The 23,229-nt window shown below is 47.0% G+C and overlaps 1 protein-coding gene across 1 annotated transcript; it reads right to left on the reverse strand.

Annotated features, from left to right (window-relative positions):
- Window positions 1–5,872: 5,872 nt before the first annotated feature.
- On the reverse strand, window positions 5,873–17,793 carry Cd3e (CD3 epsilon subunit of T-cell receptor complex). Its single transcript, XM_016008133.3, has 9 exons — window positions 17,655–17,793; window positions 17,440–17,542; window positions 15,219–15,236; window positions 13,054–13,068; window positions 9,903–9,920; window positions 9,217–9,426; window positions 8,008–8,175; window positions 7,406–7,452; window positions 5,873–6,507 (listed from the first exon to the last, which is right to left on the reverse strand). Exons 2-9 carry the CDS (start codon window positions 17,486–17,488, stop codon window positions 6,451–6,453), a joined length of 582 nt encoding a protein of 193 aa, XP_015863619.1. The 5' UTR covers window positions 17,489–17,542; window positions 17,655–17,793; the 3' UTR covers window positions 5,873–6,450.
- Window positions 17,794–23,229: the final 5,436 nt, after the last annotated feature.

Genomic DNA, 23,229 nt, shown 5'->3' on the forward strand with positions numbered 1-23,229 from the left:
AGGTATATAAGGCGTGAGGACCAGAAACTAGAAGCATTTGGCTGGTTAAGCATGTGGCTGGTTAAGCTTCAGGCTTTTTAGCAGCACAGTTCAGCTGAGAGCCATTGGGATGAGGACACAGAAGCTTCCAGTCTGAGGAAACAAGACCAGCTGAGAACTTGACCAGGTGAGGTTAGCTGTGGCTTGTTCTATGATCTTCCAGTGTTTACCTCAATACCTGGCTCCGGGTTTGATTTTGTTAATAAGAACTTTTAAAATTCCTTCTACAGATATTTTAGAATTTTAAAAAAGTTTAAATTTTAAAAATTGGATATTTACTTTAAATTTTAGGGCTATGGGACATTTTAAGCTTATAAAATTTTATATTATGATGTATTTATTGATGTGTAGTCTTAAAAAATAAGTAAATAAAAGGCTAAAGAGAGGTTCATAGCTATGAGCACCAAACACTAAACACCAGAAGCTGGGGTATTCCTATCTTATGATGCAGCAAGACAGACCTAAGCAGCCTGTCAAAGACCTATGGAATGTCTCTCCTTAGCTAATAGAGACTGACTTAAGAAAGTGTGTCTAGCCTCCTTGTCTTTGCTAACTTTGTTAAGCTTCAGATACTTTGATAAACTGAATCATATAAGAAACTGTGATATTCTGTAATGGCACATCATGAAAGGACCAGGAAAGTAAAGTTGCCAGTCTCTTTATTGACTATATTTATGATTTAAAGTTTTATTTTGATACTAGAGAGCTTCAATTAAAAAATTATTATTTTTTAAGGCTAAACCTAACCAGGATAAAAATGCAGATCTAGTTACAAAAGCTATTAACTTACTATAAACTATTAGAGATGATTAAGACATGTAAGTTAATACTCAGTCACCTTATAAATGATCAAATTCTTTCATGTATTCAGAACTATATTTGTAGTCACGCTAAGTACTAATGTAATTAATTGCATTAGCCTCCTATATATGTTTTCAAGGTTAAGCCTAAAGCAAACAACTAAAAACAAGGAAAGTTTGTTTAAAATACTTAATGGTCCTCACACTCTTCAGAGATCTGCTGAATGTGGCATCTAAAATGTTTAATGGAAAAAGCTTCCTGTGGTGGACAGAAATGCTAGGTCCTAGCAGTGACCCTAAGATCTCCAAGGAAGACAGATGGGGCACAGACCTGGATTGTGGTGACACTAACCACTGGACGAAACTGCCCCATGCCTCACCTGTTTCCAGGGCCCTGCACAAACTGTGGACAGCATTCGGTTGACTACCCTACTCTGCCTAAGCCAAGGTAGGACAATTTCCCCCAAGTTCCTCATCCACAGGAAAATCTCTCAGACATTCTGTGTCTGGCAGCTGAAGGCCCATGCTGTCCTGTGCCAGCAGCTGAATATATAATGCTGTTCTATGTGCTAGCCAAAGACTAGCTTCTGTCCCCCAACGAAGCTATCGAGACTATGGAAGCCTACTAGGGTAATCGTCCAGGTAGCTTGTAAGTCTCTGTCATTTTAATGGATACAGGTGCCATACTCTCTGCTGTAATTTATCCTTCTCAGATCTCTGATGGCGTTGGTGGCTAACTGTAGTATTGTCAGTTTGGCAGCAACAGGCAACCAGCTCCTCCCTCAAGGCTGCAGCTACCTTGTTAGTTCATTCCATATATAAAAGTCAGGTCTTGCTCTCTTTAGAACTCCCGGGTTTGCCTGCTACCAGGTTTCATAGTAAAGGATAACCAGGTTTCAGCTGTAACTCTCTTTTGTTTGTTTTTCAAGACGGTTTCTTAGTGTAGCCTTGGCTGCCCTGGACCTTGCTCTGTAGACCAGGCTGGTCTCGAATTCACAGAGATCCGGCTGCCTCTGCCTCTCAAGTGCTGGAATTAAAGGCGTGCACCACAACTGCCCTGCCAGATGTAACTTTTTTTTTTTTTTTTTGGTATTTTGAGACAGGGTTTCTCTGTAGCTTTGGAACCTGGCCTGGCCTAGCTCTATAGCCCAGGCTGGCCTTGAACTCCCAGAGATCCACCTGCCTCTGCCTCCCGAGTGCTGGGATTACAGGTGTGCACCACCACCGCCCGGCAATCAGATGTAACTTTTTATTATTCCTTTATATAAAAGAACTTGCTTTGCAATTATTGCCCTCATGGTAAATGATTAGGCAGAAAGAAAGATTTCAAGCTTAAATAAGTTTTGAAGGTCTAAGAAAGTGATTTAAGGTATATGAAAAAAATGAGAAATGTTTCAGATTTCTTTTCTTCTCCCTGTGCTACTGTTATACTGAGATCTCAAAAGTTCAGAGTTTTAACGTTGATCAATGGAGTTCTGATAAGCTTGTAAAGCACTGATTGCCATCATCAGTCACAAGCTCAGGATTTTAAATTTCCTTTGGTTGTCTTCTAACTATAAATGTAAATGTATTTCTCCTCAGGCTAAAAGCATCTCTGTTCAATCTATACATCTAGTCCCCTGGACAGAGAAAAGAATGTTGATGTTTCTTAACCCAAAGCTGTAGTCTTTGCTATGACTTGAAGGCATGAGTCTACTCTAGCTGTTTTACAGACACCTGTTAGCTGTTTTTTCCTACAATGTGGATTTTAGTACAGATTATGAACAGTAGGAAACTTCTGTCCCTACTCTATATCTGTCCCATCAGATTTCCACTCAGCTGACAGACACCATCCAGGAATCAGCTGTGGACTACAAACTACTCCAAATGGCTATGAGCCTTGGACTATGTGAACCAGTATAGCCAATATGGTTGCTCCCTGTCTCTTCAGCTGGGTCAGTGAACCAGATGCTTCTCTGATGATTGCTCCATTGCCTGAATCCCCTCCCAGCCTTTGACCAACATTCCAGGCTTCCTGGGCCCTGGCAATGATGTCCTAATCAGCAGGAAGTAGTTACAGAAGAGAGTATGTCTCCCTTATCCTCTATAAAAGGCTAGAGTGTTTGTTCAAAAGGAAACTCCCTGGCATAGGGACAAAATGGCTACCTATAGTGCCTAATGGCATACCAGGAAAGGTACCTGTTAAAACCAAATAGACCCAGATCTATCAACAGGTACCTTAATTAGGTGAAACAGTCCCACAATATGATAGGTCCCACAATATGATACCTGCTCTATGTAAAATAAGGAGGTTATTGTATGGCCTTAACAAAAAAAAATGTTGTTTCTACATGAACCACTTGGGAATCATTAGAGGTAATCAGGCTGTACTGAATAAAAAAAATTACTGACAAAAAATGACCCAAGATGAGATAAATGACTGGTTTCTATTCTCATTTTCAGGTTTCTCCTAGATAGTAACTCTGAGGTCAGCCATTGCATAAGATCCCTTGGCTCTCCTGTTTCTGCTAATTATTAATAATCTTGCTTCATTAATGCCTTAACTAGTGTGGCGGTTTGAAAGAAAATGGAGTGGCACTGTCAGGAGGTGTGGCCTTGTTGGAGGAAGTGTGTCAATGTGGAGGTGGGCTTTGAGGTCTCCTTTGCTCAAGCTATGTTCAGTGTGGTATATAGTTCACTTCCTGTTGCCTGTGGATCAAGATGTAGATCCCTCAGCTCCTCCTCTAGCCTCATGTCTGCCTGCATGCTGCCATGATTCCCACCATGATGATAATGGACTAAACCCCTGAAGTGTAAATGAGCCCCAATTAAATGTTTTCTTTAATGAGAGTTGCAGTGGTCATGGTGTCTCTTTGTAGTAATAGAAACCCTACCTAAGACAACTAGATATGTAAATCCCCATCTGGGTGCCATTAAACTGATGGTTACTAGATCCTAATATGAACAGGTACCTACCACAGAGTCAGGGATTTGACTCAGGATACAACTCAAGCATGGGATGTGAGGGCTCATGTTATGCTTTAAGTTTAAATGACTCTGCTTAAGAGATCTATAAAGCAAAAGTGCCTCTAGCCTGTGAGCCCCTCTTGCCCAAGGACAGATGACTTCCTGGAATTCTGGGGGATGTTGTTCATGTAAGATAACAAGCCCTGTGTTTTTGCTTCTGTAAACAAGCTTGGCTGCCCCAACTGCATACTATATGCTTGATGACATGTAGGCAAGAGGTACATAAGCAGGAAGTATGTCAGGACGTATGCTTGCCCTTGATTAGATGAAGTTGGGAAGTATGTATCCTTATGGGTTTTGTCTTTATAAGCCCCTGACTAATGTAATTTGGGGCTGTATAATCCTGGGTATAGACCTGGCCAGTATCCACAGACCTGGTCAGTATTTAATAACGCTTGCTTTAAATTTGGCTCAAAAATTGTGGCAGTGATCTTTTTCTCACCCATTGAGATTAACAGTGAGAGGACAATTTATGTAAGTTGGTTTTCTCCTTCTACCTTTTAGGTCCTGGGGATCAAACTCAGGTCTTCAGGCTTGGTGGCAATCACCTTTACCTGCTGGGCCATCTTGCAGGCTCCAGAATAAAAAGCTCCTGTCTTCCTTGACACAGCATCTGCCTCCATCCTATAATACTTTGCCTCTACCCCAGGTAGAAAGTGGATTCTGGATTTCAGCTCCATCTCCATCTCTTCTGTCTTTCCAGAGACATATAGTAGGAGAGAGAGCATTGCTCGTGGTCACAGTCATAGTGGGTAGGTGTCAGAGAGCTGGAGTTAGAAGCAGGACACACTTTTTTTTGTTTGTTTTTGCCTTTGTTTTTCAAGACAGGGTTTTCTGTGTAATCCTCTGTGCTAGCTATCCTGGAATTCACTCTGTAGACCAGGCTAGCCTCAAACTCACGAGATCCATCTTCCTGTGCCTCCTGAGTGCTGGGACTAAAGGCTTGCACCACCATCACCTGGCTGGCAGTGCACACTTTTAATCCCAGCACTTGGGAGGCCGAGGCACGAGGATCTCTGTGAGTGTGAGGACAGATGACCTAACCTCTCTGAGCCCATGTAGATGGAAGATGAAAATATCTGTCTATCTTGTGGAGTCTCTATGAGGATTAAGGGAGATAACACATACAGGGCTAATAACAATTTGTGGAGCATAGTAAATACTCAGTAAACATCAACTGCTAATGCTTATGCCATGCTGAGCTATGAATGTCCATGACTGGACACAATCAAATATATGCTGGACAAATCTGCCATCTCTGAGCCAGCCTGCTTAATAGCCATTGGTGATGGGCAAAATCCCCAAGGCTCCTTTTAACATAAACTTGATGCCCAGAGAGAAAAAAGTGACATATCAGTAGAGACCAACAAATAGTAGCTGTAGCCACAAGTCTGAGGCTGAGCGTGAACAGTATGTCGCAGGGATGTGTCTGAGGGCAGAAAGGGACAGAAGAGAGCCTGCTGGTTTGAGTTGGCTTAGGACAGCTTGCTTGGGCTCTGGATTCCTCTCTCCTGCAAGTTGAGTGTGTGGGAGACAGAGAACCAAACCCTCTCACCGATGGCCTCCCATGTCTGGTTTCTGGTCGCCACTGTATCTCTCTCGCCCTCACTCCCAGCACAACCCACATCCTGCTGCATAACCACCACATCTGGGGCTCCAGGCAGCTACCTCCCAGGCAGGAGCGAGCTGCACTGTGAGGCTTTTTTCCACTTTCCTCTGTTCTGTTCAGCAGTTTCTTGGCAGCTGGTGGAAGCCTTGTCTCAGTCCCAACCCCCTCTGCTCCCTCCCTTCCTTTCTGGTACCATCACCTGCCTTTCGGGTCCGTCTGTCTCATTCATTTTATGGACCGACCACTCCATCAGGGACCACCCGTCACTCAGCACCTTTGATGATTTGATGCATGTGAGGGCTGCTAGTGCCCACCCCCTCCAATAGGCAAAGGCTGCACTGAGTCCCTGGGGAGAGGCTGAATTGCCTTAGGACACAGGCTGCTTCTGAGGACCTTCCAGAAAAAAAGAGACAGTAACTTTTCTAGCCAATACACTTTATTGCTTTTCCATTAGCAGAGAGGAGTCTGGTCTATTCACGGAGATGCAGATGACTATCCAAGGATTTAAGATGAAACGTGGAGAGGAACTCGAGGCAGGTGCCGGGCCAGGACCTCTGCCAATGATCACTGAGCCCATCCCCAGGGAAGGGTGTGAAACACAGAGGTGGGAAAACAGAAAGCTATAGGAAAGGGCTGGGGAAGAGGGCCAATTTATGTGCAGGGAAGGGGGGGGGAGATTGACAGCAAAGATAACATCTGTGCAGAGGGAAGGAGCTGGCAGGGAGTGAGTGGCTGGAATAAGCATCCCGACAAGATGGCTGGCTGAGGGCCCGACCATTCATGATGTTTCAGAGGATATTGAGGCAGCAACATTCTAGTACTGGATACTAGCAGAGGCGGCAGGAGAGGAAGCAGAGGCAAGGTTCCAGGAGGTGTGTTCACCAGAAGACTGAAGATCAATCCTGTGGGGTCCACAATGTGTCCAGAGGACAAGGAACAGCACGGTGCTCAGGGGGCTGGATCTGGGTCCATGGGGGCCAGTGTCTCTCCCATCTGTCAGACTGCTCTCTGGTTCAGGCCAGAATACAGGTCCCGCTGGCCTTTGCGGATGGGCTAAGGGTGGAACAGGAAGGTGGTTAGGAGGGTGGGAGGAAGGAGCTATGAAGGAAGAAAGGCATTGGAGAGTTGGCTGCAGTTCAGGGTGAGACCTCTGGGCTTGGAGTCAGGAGGAGTCCAGTTGTGACTTGGCACAGATTTGAGCCAGCTACCTCCTTCTGGAAGCCTCAGCTTCCCTAACCTAGCAAGGGAGACTGGAAAGATTTGCCTCTAGCACTTTTGTCAAGGTTAGCTGGAGTTACCGAGGGAACGCTAGACCCCCCATTCTTGATGCTCAGATTTTGTTCAATTTGTCCAGTGTGATAGAGAAAATCTTTAATAATTCTTAGTGCATGGTCACAATGAAGGCAGGCCTGGTGCCAGGTATTGACTCTTCGGTTGGGAAATCAAATGGCAGCCTGGTGGGAGGGGAGCTGTGGTGCCCGACTGTGCATGCATGTGGTGTGTGTGTGTGTGTGTGTGTGTGTGTGTGTGTGTGTGTGTGTATGTGTGTGTGTGTGTGTGAGTGTGCATGATGGAGGAAAACTAGGGGCTATTTACTAATCAAGCACTGCCCTATTTTGATGACTGGTTGACTGCACTGGCATGCTGCTGGAACACCCTTCTTATCTATCAGGTTAGCATTTGCATAGAATCTCAGTCAACCAACAAGTGAGAGAAAAAGCCGGATCTCCCTTCCTCTGGTCCCCTGCCTCTACATGGTTGTGGAAGCCAAGCCAGCCTTTGAGATAGTCCTGTTATAACGTGAAGAAGGCAGAGAAGACACACGGGTAGCCTGTCCTGGGAGACCCGATGAGCAGCTTGAAGTGTCCGGCGGATGAGATGGGCAGTCCCATGCAGTCTCCTTCTCTCCAGAAGGAGCCCCTCCAACTTCCCACCCACTCTATCCCATTACCTCATAGTCTGGGTTGGGAACAGGTGGTGGCCGCTCCTTGTTTTGCCCTGCAGAGGCGGGAGGGGGAAAACATCGTTTCCAAGCTGAACACCAGTCCTGCAGTAAAGATGGCTGCCAGGGGAGCCACCCTAAGGGAGGGCAATCCTCTCTGTCCTTTCTTCTAATCTCCCTTTCCCATCCAGCAACCCTTCTTTTTTTTTTTTCTTTCCTTCACCCCATCCCTAAGGCCTCCACACGGGTCTCTTCATTTGTGACTTTGCTCTCGCTCAGGTCCTCCCATTCTTTCTGCAGGAGGAAGGGAGAAGAAGAGGTGGGGACTAACATCCTGAGATCTCTCTGCCCACAGTTTGGAGGTCGAATCTGCTTCCTGCAGAGTACTGCTGGGCATCTGAGGAAGCCCACCGCAGTGGTTGGTCAGCGTTGGTTTTTAGAGTTTTTTTTTTTTTTTAGGGTGGAAGGGAGTAATGATCTTGAATCGGGAGCCCTCTGAAGGGACCTTGGTATCACAGAGAATGTGCTAGAGAAGCTGTTTGGAATCTGCTGTAGACTTGGCCATCCTGGTTCCAGGCCCAATCTCCCCTGACCCAGCTCTATGGCTTTACCTCGGGGCCTGCCCGCAGCACCAGTTCCTCGGGTCACGGGCTTGGCCTTGGCCTTCCTATTCTTGCTCCAGTAATAAACCACCATCAGCAAGCCCAGGGTGATGCAGACGTCAATGACGATGATGATGGCCACTGCTGTCAGGTCCACCTCCATGCAGTTCTCACACACTGCAGGAGGCAGGGGTGGGGGAGAGAGAGACGTGACCCCAAAAGGAAAACAGCTGGCCTTGGGAGAAGAGGAAGAAACAAAGGAAGAAGACAAGTCTTCCTTTAACACCTGCATGCCTGCCGGCATCAGAGTCCTGGCGGCAAAAGTGTCCAGTGAGAACGACAGGCAACATGGCTGATCACAGTCAGCGGCTCTGGAGACAAACAGTCTCAGCTCCATCACTCACCAGTTGTGGGGATTTTTAGCCCACTTTGTTTTCTCATCAACTAAATGGGAATTAAAAAATGTGCTTAACCTATATGGCTGATGTGGGGATAGCAGGAAAGAATCCCATGGTATGGACCTTGGGGGCAGAGTTCAGTGGTATAGAGCTTGCCTAGTGTGCCCCTGGCCCTTGGATAATTGAGGCACGTGTTGGGATTAGAAATACACTACTTAGCTGGGTAGTGATAGCACCTGCCTTTAATCTCAGCACCCGGGAGGCAGAGGCAGGTCGATCTCTGTGAGTACAAGGCTAGCCTGGTCTACAGAGTGAGTTCCAGGACAGCCAGGGCAACACAGAGAAACCCTGTCTCAGAAAAACAAAAACAAACAAGTATAAACAACAACAACAAAACCAAAACAATGAACAACAACCCCCCCACCCCCACCCCAGACCAAAAACAGTACTAGATAAATGCAGCTCTTATTATTTTCTATTGTGGTGCCTTGGTTTAGGACTTTTAGGTAGTGGCATTGAGTCTCTTTGCAAGTCCTCCTAATGAAATGTGTCTCTGGTGCTGGTGAACCTTGATTCTGAGTATGTTACAAGGCAAGTGACCCAAGCCTGCCTCTGAGGGAACTTGCTATTTTATACCTGGTACGAATTGAAGTTACCCAGACAATCCCAGGCCACTGTTTAATCTGTTTTTCAGAAAATACTGATACTGTGTGGCCCCCGGGAGCCAGGGACGGAGGGCAGGAGGAGATTTAGGATGACAGGGACTGTGGCAGGCTTGGGGGGTTCTTGAGAAAGCTGTTTGGAGAGGAGCCCGAGTTACCTCTTGCTTTCAGGTAGAGGTAAGCGTTTGATGAGGTTTCTGCTTGGCAGGCATAGTAGTCACTGTCCTGGACTTCCGAAAAGTCCTCCAGCACCAGAAGCTTATTATTCTCATTAGGTATTGTTTTATCATTTTTCTTCCAAGTAACGACTTCATTCTCTAGAGGGCATGTCAGTTCTACCCTGGTTCCTGAGATGGAGACTTTATAATCTGTGGAAAAGGGGAAAAGGGAAGGAGGTTGGAAGGGAAATACAAGGTAATTTCACAAATGGCAAGTTGGCACTGTAAGAGGCAGCCAGGTACAGGAGATTTTTATCACTGGGGTTGAGGTTTGCTTGGCAGAGGGAGGTATCCTGACTAGATAAATTGGGAGAGGGTGTGTGTGTGTGTGTGTGTGTGTGTGTGTGTGTGTGTGTGTGTGTGTGTGTGTGTGTATTGATGGAGGGGCAGAGAACCCTCTGGAAGGTGGCTTCAGAGTGGAGGCAGTCACATGGGAGCTGGAACGGGAAAGTCAGAAGTAAAGAAAAGCCCACAAAAGTCCTCATTTGATATTTTTCTAAAACAGACACTGGGAACATAATAGGAGGCTCTCAGTTCTTGGTGCTGTCCTCTCTCAATCTGTCTCATGCCCTCCACCCACTGCCTATGTCTTCTGACGGGGCATAAATAAAGCACTGTAGACTCACATTTTTGTGCCTCATTATCTGCAAAGAAAAAAAAAAGGAAAGAAGAGTAAGAAAATAATCCTGGTTTACACTTCCATTTAAGATAAAAATATTCTAGCAGTTGTAAGTACCAACACCCCAAGACCTGTAAAACCTAGAGGTGAGGTCTGAATTAAGTCCCCGAAATATGCTCGTGCATAATCCAGATACTTCAAATTCAAAATACGGGCACATGTGCTCCCAAGCCAGAACTATAGACACTGGAGTGTTAGTCAAAGGACAGAAAACTCTTGGGCTGTTCTCCTCATTCAGCCAGAATCATCTTAGGGCTAGCTGTCACAGGGTCCTAGTGATAAAGACCTCCACGCATTTGAATGACTGACTCTTGGCCTATATATTTCACATGATTTTTCTCTTTTTGTTTTGAGACAAGTCTTGTGCAGTCAAGGCTGGCCACATAATTTGTTATGAAGTTGAGGGTGATCTTCAACTTCTGATCCTCCTGCCTCTAACTCCTGAGCTCTGGGATTCTAGGTACACACCGCCATGGACTGTTAATGTGGTGCTGGGGATTGAATCCAGGGCTTGGTGCATGCCAGGCAGGCACTCTGCCAACTAAGCCACATCCTCAGCCTCTGATGTTCTCCCTTAAAGCTAATGGAGCTGCTTGTAATCAAGATCAAATGTCCTACTCAACACACTTTCCTCCGTATCGCCTCTGAGTGACCCAAGACTCTCTGCACACATTAAGAGGATGCTGGCTCTTTCTGTAAGGAGTGACTTGGCTTTAGATTATCTCTGAGTATAAGGATAAGGAACTCTCTGTTGTTTGGTTGGAGGGAGGAGCCACAGCTGGGGGTGACAGAAATCCGCTCATAAAACCCACACTCCCTATAACAGACATCGTTGCCCTAAGAGGTGGGCTGGTGGCCCTTCTTGAAGACTTGTGGCTGCATTCTGGATGCTACTGGGATATGCCAGAGCCCTGACAGGACAGAATCTGAGCTGGAAGGGAGAAAATGGTGGTGGCTAGTGCTGAGACACAGGTGTCCCCGGGGAAAGACACAGATGACCAGGCTGTATGAGCAGGAACAAGTCCTTAACTTCTCCGAGCCCCAGTGTTCCTCTTTCTTAAAAGTCTTTATTATTTAAGACGAAGCCTTGCTAGGTCACCTGGTCTGGCCTCACACTTCCAACCTTCCTGCCTCAGTTTCTTGAGTGCTGGGATTACAGGCATGCACCAGGGCTCCCAGACTCAAGCCTCTTCATCAGGGAAATGGAGATAAAATGGCCACTTCAGAGGGTATTTGAAAGAATCAAAAGGATCCTGAAGGTAAAAGTGGATGCACATAGCAGATGCTTGTGAAAGATGCTGCCTTCTTCCCGCCCTTTCTTCCTGCGATCCTGCTACCATAGAAAACCGCTGAGCTCTGACCCAGCTGCTCACCAGACATCTGGCTGGGACTTCATGTGACCTGCTCCCCAGGCAGCAGCCGGGAGCTGAGTATAATCGTAACAGAGGGCTGCTTTGACTTAATAATTTTTTTACCGTTGATGTCTCCTAGAAAGTTTATGTGAATCAGAAATCATAAATAAGATAAACTAAAAGTAAACAGACATTATACTGTGTTTAGGAGGTTTGTCTGAAAACATGTAAAAAATTGCTTACAACATTATTGGTCTGAATTCAACATCAGAATGTTGATTTACAGGGGCTGGATGTCCATGTTTAGAGACAGATGTGTTCACGAAGAGTTTGTACACATCCATTCTTACACATATCCATGGCATTTCACAATGGTTAAGAAATTGAGTTTCCTATAAATTGTTTATCCCTCATTGATTAGACTGTTTGTTTCTAAGCCTTTCTCCCCCAATTCAGGTCAACAGCTAGAACATATATGCTCAACAAACTTTAACATTTATTCTTCTATTCAAGTACTGGCCAGGTCTGTCTGTGTCTACTTTCCAAGATATATATCTCCCCAACCTCTCTCTCCCTGAGGCAGGGTCTCACTATGTATGTAGCCTTGGCTGACCTGAAACTTGCTATGTAGACCAGGCTGGCTTCCAACTCACAGAGCTCCATCTGCCTCTGCCTCCAGAGTGCTGGGATTAAAGGTGCGTGCCACCATACTCATTTAATCCCTTTTAAAAAGATTTAAAAGAAACTCTATGTGTATGTTTGCTTGTTAGTATGCACATATACGTGTGGGTGCTCACAGAGGCCAGAAGAGAAGGCCGGATTCCCTGGAACTGGGTGCTGGGAACTGAACTTTGGTTCTCTGAAAGAACAGCAAGTGGTCTTAACTGCCGAGCCATGGCTCTACCTCCACCCCAAACCTTCCACGTTTACTCTCTAAAAACAATGAGTTTCTATGGAACAGCTAGCTAAATGCCACCTACTGGCTTCTGACGGGCAGGTACTGTTGTGAGCGTCTTAAATGAATCAATCATGAAGTCTACACATCACCGCTACAGGTTGTTTCCATTTTACACACACTGATCACATAGCAGAGGTATTAAGAAGTTATCCATTAACACCCAACTAGGGAACTGAATCAGGATTTAAACAAGTCTCAGGGTTAGATTTTGTCTCCTCTGCCTCAAGCATCCTCTGTGCTAAAGTACAAGTGAAACCCTTTGAAAACTCAGCTCAGGAACCAGCCCCCCAGCCTTCCTCAGCTACACTTTGCGGAGTTTGCCATTCTTTTCATGCTTCATGTTTTCTTTGCACACACCCATCGCATGCAGTACACTGTAGCATCAGCTATTTGAGTCTCTTAAAGACAACTGGCTTCTTGAGGACAAAGAACTAGCAAAACATTAACATTCTGTTCATCTATTCACTCAAACACACTTCATTGAGCACCCACTATGGGCCAGGCACCAAGGACAGGTAAATGAAATTCTGCTTCGGCCTTCAAGGAACTTACGGCTCACACAAAAAACAATGGAGGGTCCCACAACCACCTGTGCGCCTTTCCCGAGCCCAGGGAAGCATCCCTGCATAGCTCTAAGCAGACATGGAAGCTAGTAGCCACATCTCAGACAGATGACCCCAGTCTCCCTGTACTAGTTCCGGTTCCCATTGTTACTACGACTCCCATGGCGTCATCTGATCAGTTTGTTCAACCTCTGAGAAGAGGCTGTGTAGAGTGAATCCTCTTACCAGAGTTCTCGGGATCTGAAAAGGAAGCAATAAGAGCTGTTAGTTATAGTCTTAGCGACTAAGATCCAGCCTGCTCCCATGGGTGAGGACCCTCCCCTCAGTCTTAAGAGCACAACCGGACTTGAAGTTTCTTTGGCTGTGTATGACAAGCTGTTTGAGTCTTACATTCTGCATTCTGTATCTGTTGGCTGTGCACGAAACGGCTGCCATGGACACTGGCTATACACTGAAGGGTATGGAGCCTGGCACAGTTGTTGCTTTTGAATACAGTGTTGCTTCTCTCAGTTTGGAGGCGCTGACTAAACAGCATTGGGACAGTCTTGACTCAACTGCTCTGAGAAAGTAAAGTTCCCGCTAGTGCACACATAGACACCCCCATTCAGACTATCCAAGCCCATGATTAGGAATGTGCACCCAAATGCCACTCCAAAACTTAACCAGGGTCACCCTATACATGCATTCTGGCCAACCTCTCCCAACCCCATATCAAATAGGAAAAGCAGAAAAATGAAAACCATTGGTACTTTTAACTTTTTGTGTATGTGTGTATGTTAGTGTTCTTGTGTGTGTGTGTGTGTGTGTGTGTGTGAGTGTGTGTGTGTGTGTGTGAGTGTGTGTGTGTGTGTGTGTGTGTGTGTGTGTGTGTGTGTGTGTGTGTCTAGAGGCAGACATTGGGTGCCTTCTGCCATAGCTCTCCATCTCATTGCTTTTGAGACAAGGTGTCTCACTGAACCTGGAGCTTGATGACTTGGCTAGGCTGACTGGACAATAAACCCCAGGGGTCCTCCTGTCTCTGCCTTCCCAGGGCTTGGACTGTGCTTAGCTTTTTGTTTGTTTGTTTGTTTGTTTGTCGAGACAAGGTTTCTCTGTGTAGTTTTGGTGCCTGTCCTGGATCTCGCTCTGTACACCAGGCTGGCCTCGAACTCACAGAGATCCGCCTGTCTCTGCCTCCCGAGTGCTGGGATTAAAGGCGTGCGCCACCACCGCCCAGCATGCTTGGCTTTTTAATGTGTGTTTTGGGACTCTAACTCAGGTCCTCATTCTTGTCAGGCAAACATTTTACCAACTGAGTCACCTTCCCAGCTCTACTGTAAACTGTTCAACTGTTTTAAGTTGTTCATCATTTTCTGCAGTCTTTGTTCCCTAAACTGGGGTACATCTATGAGGCAAGGGAGGAGAAAAATCTCTTTCGCTGTTGCCCGCGGTTTGTCTATGGGAAGGAAGCCTTGAGAAAATTGCACTCTGAACACAGCTAATTCTGAGAAATGCATTCCTAAGTGACTTGGTCACTGAATGAATGTCATAGCACACATGTACACAAACCAGGACAGCAGAGACCACTCCTCAACGAGGCTATAGTGTAGCATGTTGTGATCATTGTTCACCTAGACTATATACTGTAGAGTGTTGTGATCACTGTTCACCTAGACTATATACTGTAGAGTGTTGTGATCACTGTTCACCTAGACTATATACTGTAGAGTGTTGTGATCACTGTTCACCTAGACTATATACTGTAGAGTGTTGTGATCACTGTTCAGCTAGACTATATACTGTAGAGTGCTGTGCCCACTGTTCACCTAGACTATATACTGTAGAGTGCTGTGCCCATTGTTCACCTAGACTATATACTGTAGAGTGTTGTGCCCACTGTTCACCTAGACTATATACTGTAGAGTGTTGTGCCCATTGTTCAGCTAGACTATATACTGTAGAGTGCTGTGCCCACTGTTCAGCTAGACTATATACTGTAGAGTGTTGTGCCCACTGTTCACCTAGACTATATACTGTAGAGTGTTGTGCCCATTGTTCAGCTAGACTATATACTGTAGAGTGCTGTGCCCACTGTTCAGCTAGACTATATACTGTAGAGTGTTGTGCCCACTGTTCACCTAGACTATATACTGTAGAGTGTTGTGCCTAGCCTACAAACCTCTGCAGCATGTAAACACACTGAACAGGCAATCACAACACAATGGTACATATCTGTGTATGTACACACAGCTTTCTGTGTGTATACAGTAACCCAGTCCCATTATAATCACATGGGTCTACTGTTGTATACATCGCCCATCAGTTATAGACTGGAACATTGTTATTTAGTGTGACGGCTGAACCAAGAATACTGGCATGATTTCATAGCAAAGAAAGGAATCATATCTTACCATCCTGCCGAGTGCCAACTAGAAAACAAACAATAAAAAAAAAATGAGTTAGTAAGGGCTGTGAATGCCTGAAATGCTAAACAAAAAAAGTTGTGTTCCTGTCTTCCTGTCACTGGCACCTAAAGTCCTTTCCACCCCACCTCAGATCAGCCGTTTCTGTACACCAGGACAGGATGTTTATTGCAGGGTATTGGGCAGGGGTTCCCAGTCAATTCGGGAGGACACTGAACAATGAGACAACCAGCCTGAGACACAGGTGTGCGGCCCTGACAAGCAGAAGTCGAGCACGCTGAGGCTCCTTTCTGGGTGGCCCAGGAGACCGCAAATGAGCATGGCAGCCGACTCTCCACTGTGAAAACTGTTCTCCGACTTCAGAAGAAAAACAAGCCCTTGGCGGCCTCAGGTGTTGGGACTCTTTCTGCCTCTGGCTCCTGAGAGCCGGACAGCTCACATTTTCCATTTGTTTTCTGCTTGAGACAAGGGTGGCACTATTTGAAATCCGACTACTCCTCAGCTAGAGCCTGTACATCCGGGCTCTCCTGGGTCCCCTCGCTCAACACTGACTTGGGTCTGTTACGGTGACCAGTTTCCCCTGCACTGCCTGAGCGTTTTGTTTATGAACAGCCTCTGTGTAGGGTGAGGTGTTCTCCCATCCCCAGAGCAGACAAGGCGTGTTACTAGGGTGCTTAAGTCTTTAGTAGTCTCCTTACATTCCCCCTTTTCTCTTTATTCTTCTTTTTATTATATTGGTTTACATTTACTTATTTTGTGTGTAGGTATGTGAGCATATGCATGTTACGGCACATGTGTGGAGGTCAGAGGGCAGCCTATAAGAATTAGTTCTCGCCTTTCACATGTGGGACCTAGGGATGAAACCCAGGTTGTCAGACTTGGTGGGAGACACCTTCACCCACTGAACCTTCTCGGAGGCTTTCCTCTTTTCTTTTTTAATTTATGTGTTTTTATCTATCTATCTATCTATCTATCTATCTATCTATCTATCTATCTATAGCTATCATCTTTTTAATTTAACAGAGAGTACAATAATTTATACCATAGACCTCTAAGAAAAGGCCTGGCTGTTCCGTGCAAGAGTCATATTCTGCCCCTTGAGACTTAAAGTGTGTTCACTGAACCAGTCACAGATTAATAAACATAAAAGCTTTTTAGAAACATGGAATGTTGAGGGAGATGATGGCGCAAGCTGGTAATCCCAGAACTCGAGAGGCTAAGGCAGAAGGATGTTGAGTTTAAGAAGAGCCAGCCTAGACTGCATCATGAGCCTCTGTGTTAGCAGCAGCCAGCCACCTCACCCAGCACCCCCAGTGAAGATGTGTGTGTGTGTACTCATGCTTGAGAAACCCAAGGTGAAGCAGGAAATGGAGCCACAATGGCTGTGGCTCTGAGAGAGGAGCCCAGCTCTGGCAACACAGTATTTTCTAGGTCTTTGGCGTAAAACTCTCATGAGCCATCTTGGCTCACAAAGTGCAACCCTTCCGAGCACAGGCCTCATAGACAGACATCCCTGTTTTCCCAGATCAGCTGCTGGGTTTACTGACTACTTATCATTGAATAACTATTCAATCCTGCAGTGACAACTTCATCTCTATGTCAGGGGCTGGACCACCTTTCTTCCAAGGAAGAAGTAAGAATCAAATGGGTTAACCCGCCTAAGGTCTTCTTCACGCAGTGCACACACACTTTGCAAACGGCTTTTGTGCCCGCCCTCCCACTATTTATCTCTCACATGAGAGCGCTCAGCTGTTTATCAACCTACATCCCACCTTGCTTCAGAAAAAGGACTACACTAATTGGAATCTCATGGTCACTTTCAAAAGACCGGAAATCACAAAGGGTTTGCCTCAAAGACACTAAGCAGGGCAGGGCCCGGGTCTAGCCCCCACCTCTCCCCCAAACCAAGCGGGGCTACTACCCCTGCTCCTTCCTTTACAGACAGATGGGTTCATTCTCGATGACAGACAGACCCCTTCCCTCAGTGGATATGATCAACCCAACTGGTTTCCTTTGCCTGTCTCCTGAACCATCTCCAGGGCACCTGGGCCACATTTTTTTCCCCCTCCAGCCCTCGTCCCCCCCCAACGGCAATCACCAGCAGTTCCTTGAACCTTTTAGTCCGTGAAGCACCAACCGCCCCAGGCAAGGCTGTGAGCCTTGCAATGGCCGGGAAAAGCGCCACCCTTCTTCATTCCCGCCTACTCACCTAGGAGGAGGCCGAGGAGCAGTATTCTGCAGAAAGCGTTCCACTGCATCCTTCTCAGAACGCACGATCTACCAAGATGGCGGAGACAGCCTGCTCATTACTTCTGAAAAGGAAGCCAGAGGAAGTTCTCAGCGTGCTGGCTGCCTGTAAAGACGCCGGGTCACTGCTTGCAATCACAGGATGGAAAGCAGGGCGCTTTACCAGGAGAGACTCACCATTTCTGAAGAAGCACCAGAAGCAGGCAGGGGAGGCAGGTGTCTGGGACCCCACACAGGAAGTGTAGAAGGGCCGCGGGGCCCGCCTGCTGCTCCACGTCACTTGGCAATGTTCGAAATGTTCCAGGCAGAAGCCCCGATCCGCCTCGGTTGTCTGAGGAAATCTGGGCCTCGCAGCCTCGCCACGAGGATGAGCGAGGGGACTCTGGCACGTCCTCTGGGTTCTGTGAAAAACGCCTATGTGTGTGCCCTGTGCAAAGAGTCTCCACACTGAGGGCGCCTTCCTTACGCATAACCCCACCAGCTGAGGCAGGAAGACGTGGAAACGCTCAGACTCTGTCTTCTTTTATGGTGCCCTTGGCTCTGAGCAGCAGGATGGAGCCATCTTAGTAACAAGACCTGTGAGGGCCTTTGTTTTTCTTTCTTTCTTCGAGACAGGATTTTGCCATACAGCTCTTCCTGGCCCTTCATGGCGCATGCTGAGCCGGTACTGAACATGAGTACCCGCACAGCTTCCTTTCTGCGCCCTGACATCATGTTAAGGGCTTTGCTCATACACCCACTAAGGTAGCTGCTATTATTATTATTTAAAATCTAGCAAAGGCGCTTTCTGAGTTATAAACAATGATCTCTTTCTTTGAAAACAAGCTTTTATTGAGTCTGCTCGTTGATAGTTTCATACATGGACAACATGCCTTCTGATTATTGATTTCCCTTTCTCAACAAGTCTTCCTACATTCATGTTCTTTATTAATTTATTTTTACCTTATCTATTTACTTATTTATCTGTTGTATGTGTATGTGGGTGGGCATATGCACGCCACAATGTGTGTGGAAGTCAGAGGACAACTTGAGGGACTTAGTCCTCTCTTTCCACCATGTGAGTCCCAGGTTTCAATTCAGGTCTTTAGGTTTTTAACCACAAAAAAGTTTATCTGTTGAGGTATCTCTCTGGCTTTTTTTTTTTTTAATGCTATCTGCTGAGTTTAACCAGGATTATCACGGTGTGACAGTAGGTTTGGAGCAGTCCACTGGAGCCTGATGAGCTCCTCAGTTGGTACAGGACTAAGGAAAACAACGGCCCCTCTTCCAGAATCCACCAGCAGCCCACTGTTCAGCGGGAAGGCTGAGGGCCCCATAAGTACCTCCCCAGTCCATGATTGTTGATAGGCCCGGTCACATGTAGATCAAGTGCTGGCAGCCACAGCTACTGCAGTATAAGGTCATGACTGCGTGGGCTGGGCCAGGGCCAGAGGACAGCATTTCACAGCTCTCCTCCCTGTTTTCCTACCCTTACGTTATTTTTGTCCACCGCCTGCCCCAGATAAGTAATAGTATCAGTTTCTTTAAAAATTCTTTTCGTGTGTGTGTGTGTGTGTGTGTGTGTGTGTGTGTGTGTGTGTGAGTTTGAGTGTGGGGACATGTGTGGAGGTGCTTGTGGAGGACAGAGGTTGATGCTGAGTTTTCTTTCTCAGTCAGGATCCCCCCCTTACCACTTTGCTGTCTCACTCTCTGGCTCTTGCTCCTTTTCCCAAAAAGATGTCCTTTTATTCATTCTTTGACAGTTTCATACATGCATACAATCAATCTGTCTTGATCATGTCCACCTCGATTTCCCCCTTCTGCTCCCTTCAGACACCTCCAATTCACCTCTCCCCGCTTTGTCGGCCCCTGTAACTCACTGAGTCTGATTAACGCTGCCTGTTGGGATGCCGTCTGACCTTGCTGGCTTTGCCTTGTGCAGGTAACCAGAGCTGCAGTGAGTTCATGAGTGCAGTGGCCGCGTGGAGCCCAGAACCCAGCATCTCACAGCACACCTCCCTATCTGTGGCTCCTACATTCTTTCTGACCGCTCTTCCTCGACGTTCCCTGGGTCCTGGGGGAGTTGAACTTACGTTGTGAGGCTTGGTGGCAGGTTCCTTTTTTCTACTGAGCCATCTCCCCAACCTGATTCTTTAAGATTTTTATATGAAAAGGTTTAATTATGGAAGTAATACACGTGCATATTGAAAACAATGAGGCGCACAGGAGGCCTATAAAACAGAGCACCATCCCCCCCCCCAACCCCTCTGCCTTTCCCCGAGGGGTGGGGCCATGATAACGGACCCCTTCCCTCTGGGCTTATCTTCATATCTCTAAATGTGCACTGCCGTCCTTTGAGTTCCCTGGGAAACAAGCCTTGAGGTGGAGATCTGTGCGCAGGTGGCTCATGGGAATGCAGGACACCTGCAGGGCAGGGAGGGAAGCCGAATGAAGGAGAGAGAAGGTCGACTTCAGAGAGGCAGCCTCAGTCAACTGCACGGTGTTCTCTCCATAGGAGCCCAGTGTCGTTTTGAATAAGGCGAAGGGCACATCACCCAGTGTGAACATAAGCTGTTCCTAGGAGGAGTGTGGACTTGGGTGAGGCAGCGGGTTCTCCTGGGGTGGTACCTGTGGCTGGGCTGCTGTGACTCTCAGGGGCCATTAATCCTCTCAGCTGGGGGTGTAAGCGGTCCTGAAGGGGGTTCCAGGACGGTGTCACCCAGGTCCACACAGCTCACTGCTGCACTGCTCCATGTTTCCGCTTTGCCGCACCCTCAAGCAGCCTTTTCAGGGTCCTGGTTGATCTCTTTCTTTTGAAAAAAGATTTATTTTATATACGTGATTGTTTTGCTAGCATGCATGCCAGTGCATGTGTGTGCAGTACCCAAGGAAGCCAGAACAGGGCATCAGATCCTTGAAACTGGAGTTCCAGACTGTTGTGAGCTGCCATGTGGGTGCTGGGAACTGAACTCCGGCCCTCCTCATGAGCATCAAGTGCTCTTAACCTCTGAGCCATCTCTCCAACAAGATGTTTTGTCTCAGTTAGGGTTTCTATTGCTGTGAAGAGACACCATGACCATGGCAACTCTTATAAGGAAACCATTTAATTGGTGTGGCTCACTTACAGTTTCAGAGGCTCAGTCCATTATAGCAGGGAGCATGGCGGCATGCAGGCAGACGTGGTGATGGTTACATCTTGATCAGAAGGCAACAGGAAATGGACTGTGACCCTGGGCAATATCTTGAGCATAGGAGACCTCAAAGCCCACCCCCACAGTACCACACTTCCTCCAACAAGGTCACACCTACTTCAACAGGACCACACCTAATACTGCCACTCCCTACGAGATTGTGGAGGCCAATTACATTCAAATTACCACACATCTCTCCAACAAGATGTTTTCTTAAAAAAAAAATATTTTCTCTTTGAAAATTTCAAACACGTATTCAACGTGTTTTTGTTCTATCTACTTCTACTGCCTCCCCAAGCTCCTGGGGCCCACTAACCTGCTCAGGACTTCATGTTGTTGTTGTTGTTATTATTATTATTATTATTATTGGTCCTTTGAGCCCAATAAGTCCTAATCATGTGTGAGCAAGTGTATGAGTGAGTGTAAGGCCACCCACTGGGGCAAGGCCAACCTCCCGGCAGGCACACCCCAAAGAAAAGTGAGTCTTCCTCTCTCAGCAGCCACTAACTGTCAATAGCTCCTTAACTAGGAGAGGGGCCTCTGGAATCCCACTCCTCCACGTTGGGATTTTGACTGGCCTGATCTTGTGCAGCTCTCACGCAGGTAACCACAGCTGCTTTGAGCTGACCTGCACATCAGTCATGCCATTCCAGAAGACAGCGGTTCACAGCTCTCCTCCCACCCTCCAGCTCTTACGTTCTTCCTGCCCATTCTTCTGCAACGTTCCCTGAGCCTTGGATAGGGGTTTGGAGGTGAGGAGCAGAGGATGCTTGCTTGATCCATCAAGCTGGCAGCTTTAGAGTGATATGGCATATGATAGGACCAGTGGGACCCATGTTCATCTGTGCAGGGTAAAGGGGCCAGCCAACGAAACACACCCTGACCCTGAAACCAGGGCCACTGAAGGAAACACTTTGGCCCTGAAGCCAAAGAACCACACTCTGCTCCTGACCAACTCAATACAAAAAAAAATCAATCCCTGAGCACAAAACCAACCAATTCCTGAGCACAAAATCCAGCTAATGTCTCAGTTTGTGGAAACTCAGGCATTGAAATCTGACCAACTCCCACCCTGAAAATCTTCACCCTGGAAAAAACCCCTAAGAAGCCCTATATAAGCCCTGTGCCTGTTCAGTTTGCTGCTTCCTTTTTCCATCATGGCAGAGGCGGCCACCTTCCTGGATTCTTCCTTCCTAATAAATTTCTTGAACGAGGTTTGGGTGAGATCTTCTTTCTCCAGAATGGAGCGGTGCAGAGAACTAACAACTTTTCACCAGAACATGAGCAGCTCAGAGCTGAGCAGAACTGTAACACTTTCCCCTGGGGAAACCTTCCCCTGGGGAAACCTTCCCCTGGCCGAGCAGAGTTGTTGCACTGGGGAGACCTTTCCGGGGAGCAGACGGTTAAGCTGCTGTGCTTACAGTGACTTTGTGATATTTCTTGGCTCCAGACTGCCAGGATACCTTTCTATCCTAGCTGCAATGCTTACAATCTGTCCACGGACATGCTTTTTTTTGGTCAAGGGTGTCTGGTTGTTATAGGGTGAAAAGGGCCAAGGAAAAACACCCCAACCCTGACTTGATACCAAGCCCAGGGCTTGAAATCACACCAATCCCTGAGCTTGCTACAGAGTCAGGCTGCAGAATCCCACCAATCCCTGAGCACAGAATCCCACCAATCCCTGACCACAAAATGTCACCAATCCCTGAGCCTGCCCCAAAATTAGATCACCAAAAATCCACCAATCTCAAGCCACCCTGGAAAGCTCCACCCACCCCCAAGGAATCCTACATAAGGTCTGTACCCTGTTCAGTTTGCTGCTGTTTCTCATCCAAGGCAGCCACCCTCCTGTATTCTTCCTTCCCAATAAATCCCTTGAGTGAGATTTCTTGTACGGTGTCACATTTTCACCAGAGGAGAGAAGTAACAACTTTTGTCTCAGCAGGATCCTAACAAAGCAGAGCAGGACTGGAGCAGAACAGAGCAGAACTGTAACACTTTCGCTGGGGAAACCTTCCCCTAGCAGAGCAGAGTTGTTACACTCGGGGGTGGGGGTGGGGTAGGTGGGGGTGGGGTGGGGTGGGGTCCTGAGCAGAGCTGTAACAACTTCACTGGGAAACCCTCCCCTGGGGAAACCCTCCTCTGCCGAGGCAGAGTTGTTACATTGGGGAAACCTTTCCCTGGAGCAGAACTGTAAGCTGCTGTGCTCACAGTGACTTTGTGGTAACCCTTGGCTCCCGACTTGACTTGCAGGATACTTTTCCATCGGAGCTGCGATGTTTACAGTTGTGGTGCTGTATAAGGTACAATGGCGATGGATCAGATAATACAGGAATGCTTAGATGGCAGGTCTAGCTGAGGTACTGCATGCCAGAAAGTCAAACCCTGAACCAGGGTGTGGTGGCTGACGGCTACAGTTTCAGCACTTGTGAGACTGAGGCAGGAGGAGTGCCACAAGTCTGAAGTGAGTCCGAGTTTTATTCTGGGGTACTGAGTAAGATCCCATCTCAAACCAATGGCTGCAACAAGGACAACATCAATGACAAGGCTTTTCCAGCCTTGGCCTGGAAAGATGCTCCATG

Source organism: Peromyscus maniculatus, chromosome 7 (genome assembly GCF_049852395.1).
Source record: "Peromyscus maniculatus bairdii isolate BWxNUB_F1_BW_parent chromosome 7, HU_Pman_BW_mat_3.1, whole genome shotgun sequence".
NCBI lineage: Eukaryota > Metazoa > Chordata > Mammalia > Rodentia > Cricetidae > Peromyscus > Peromyscus maniculatus.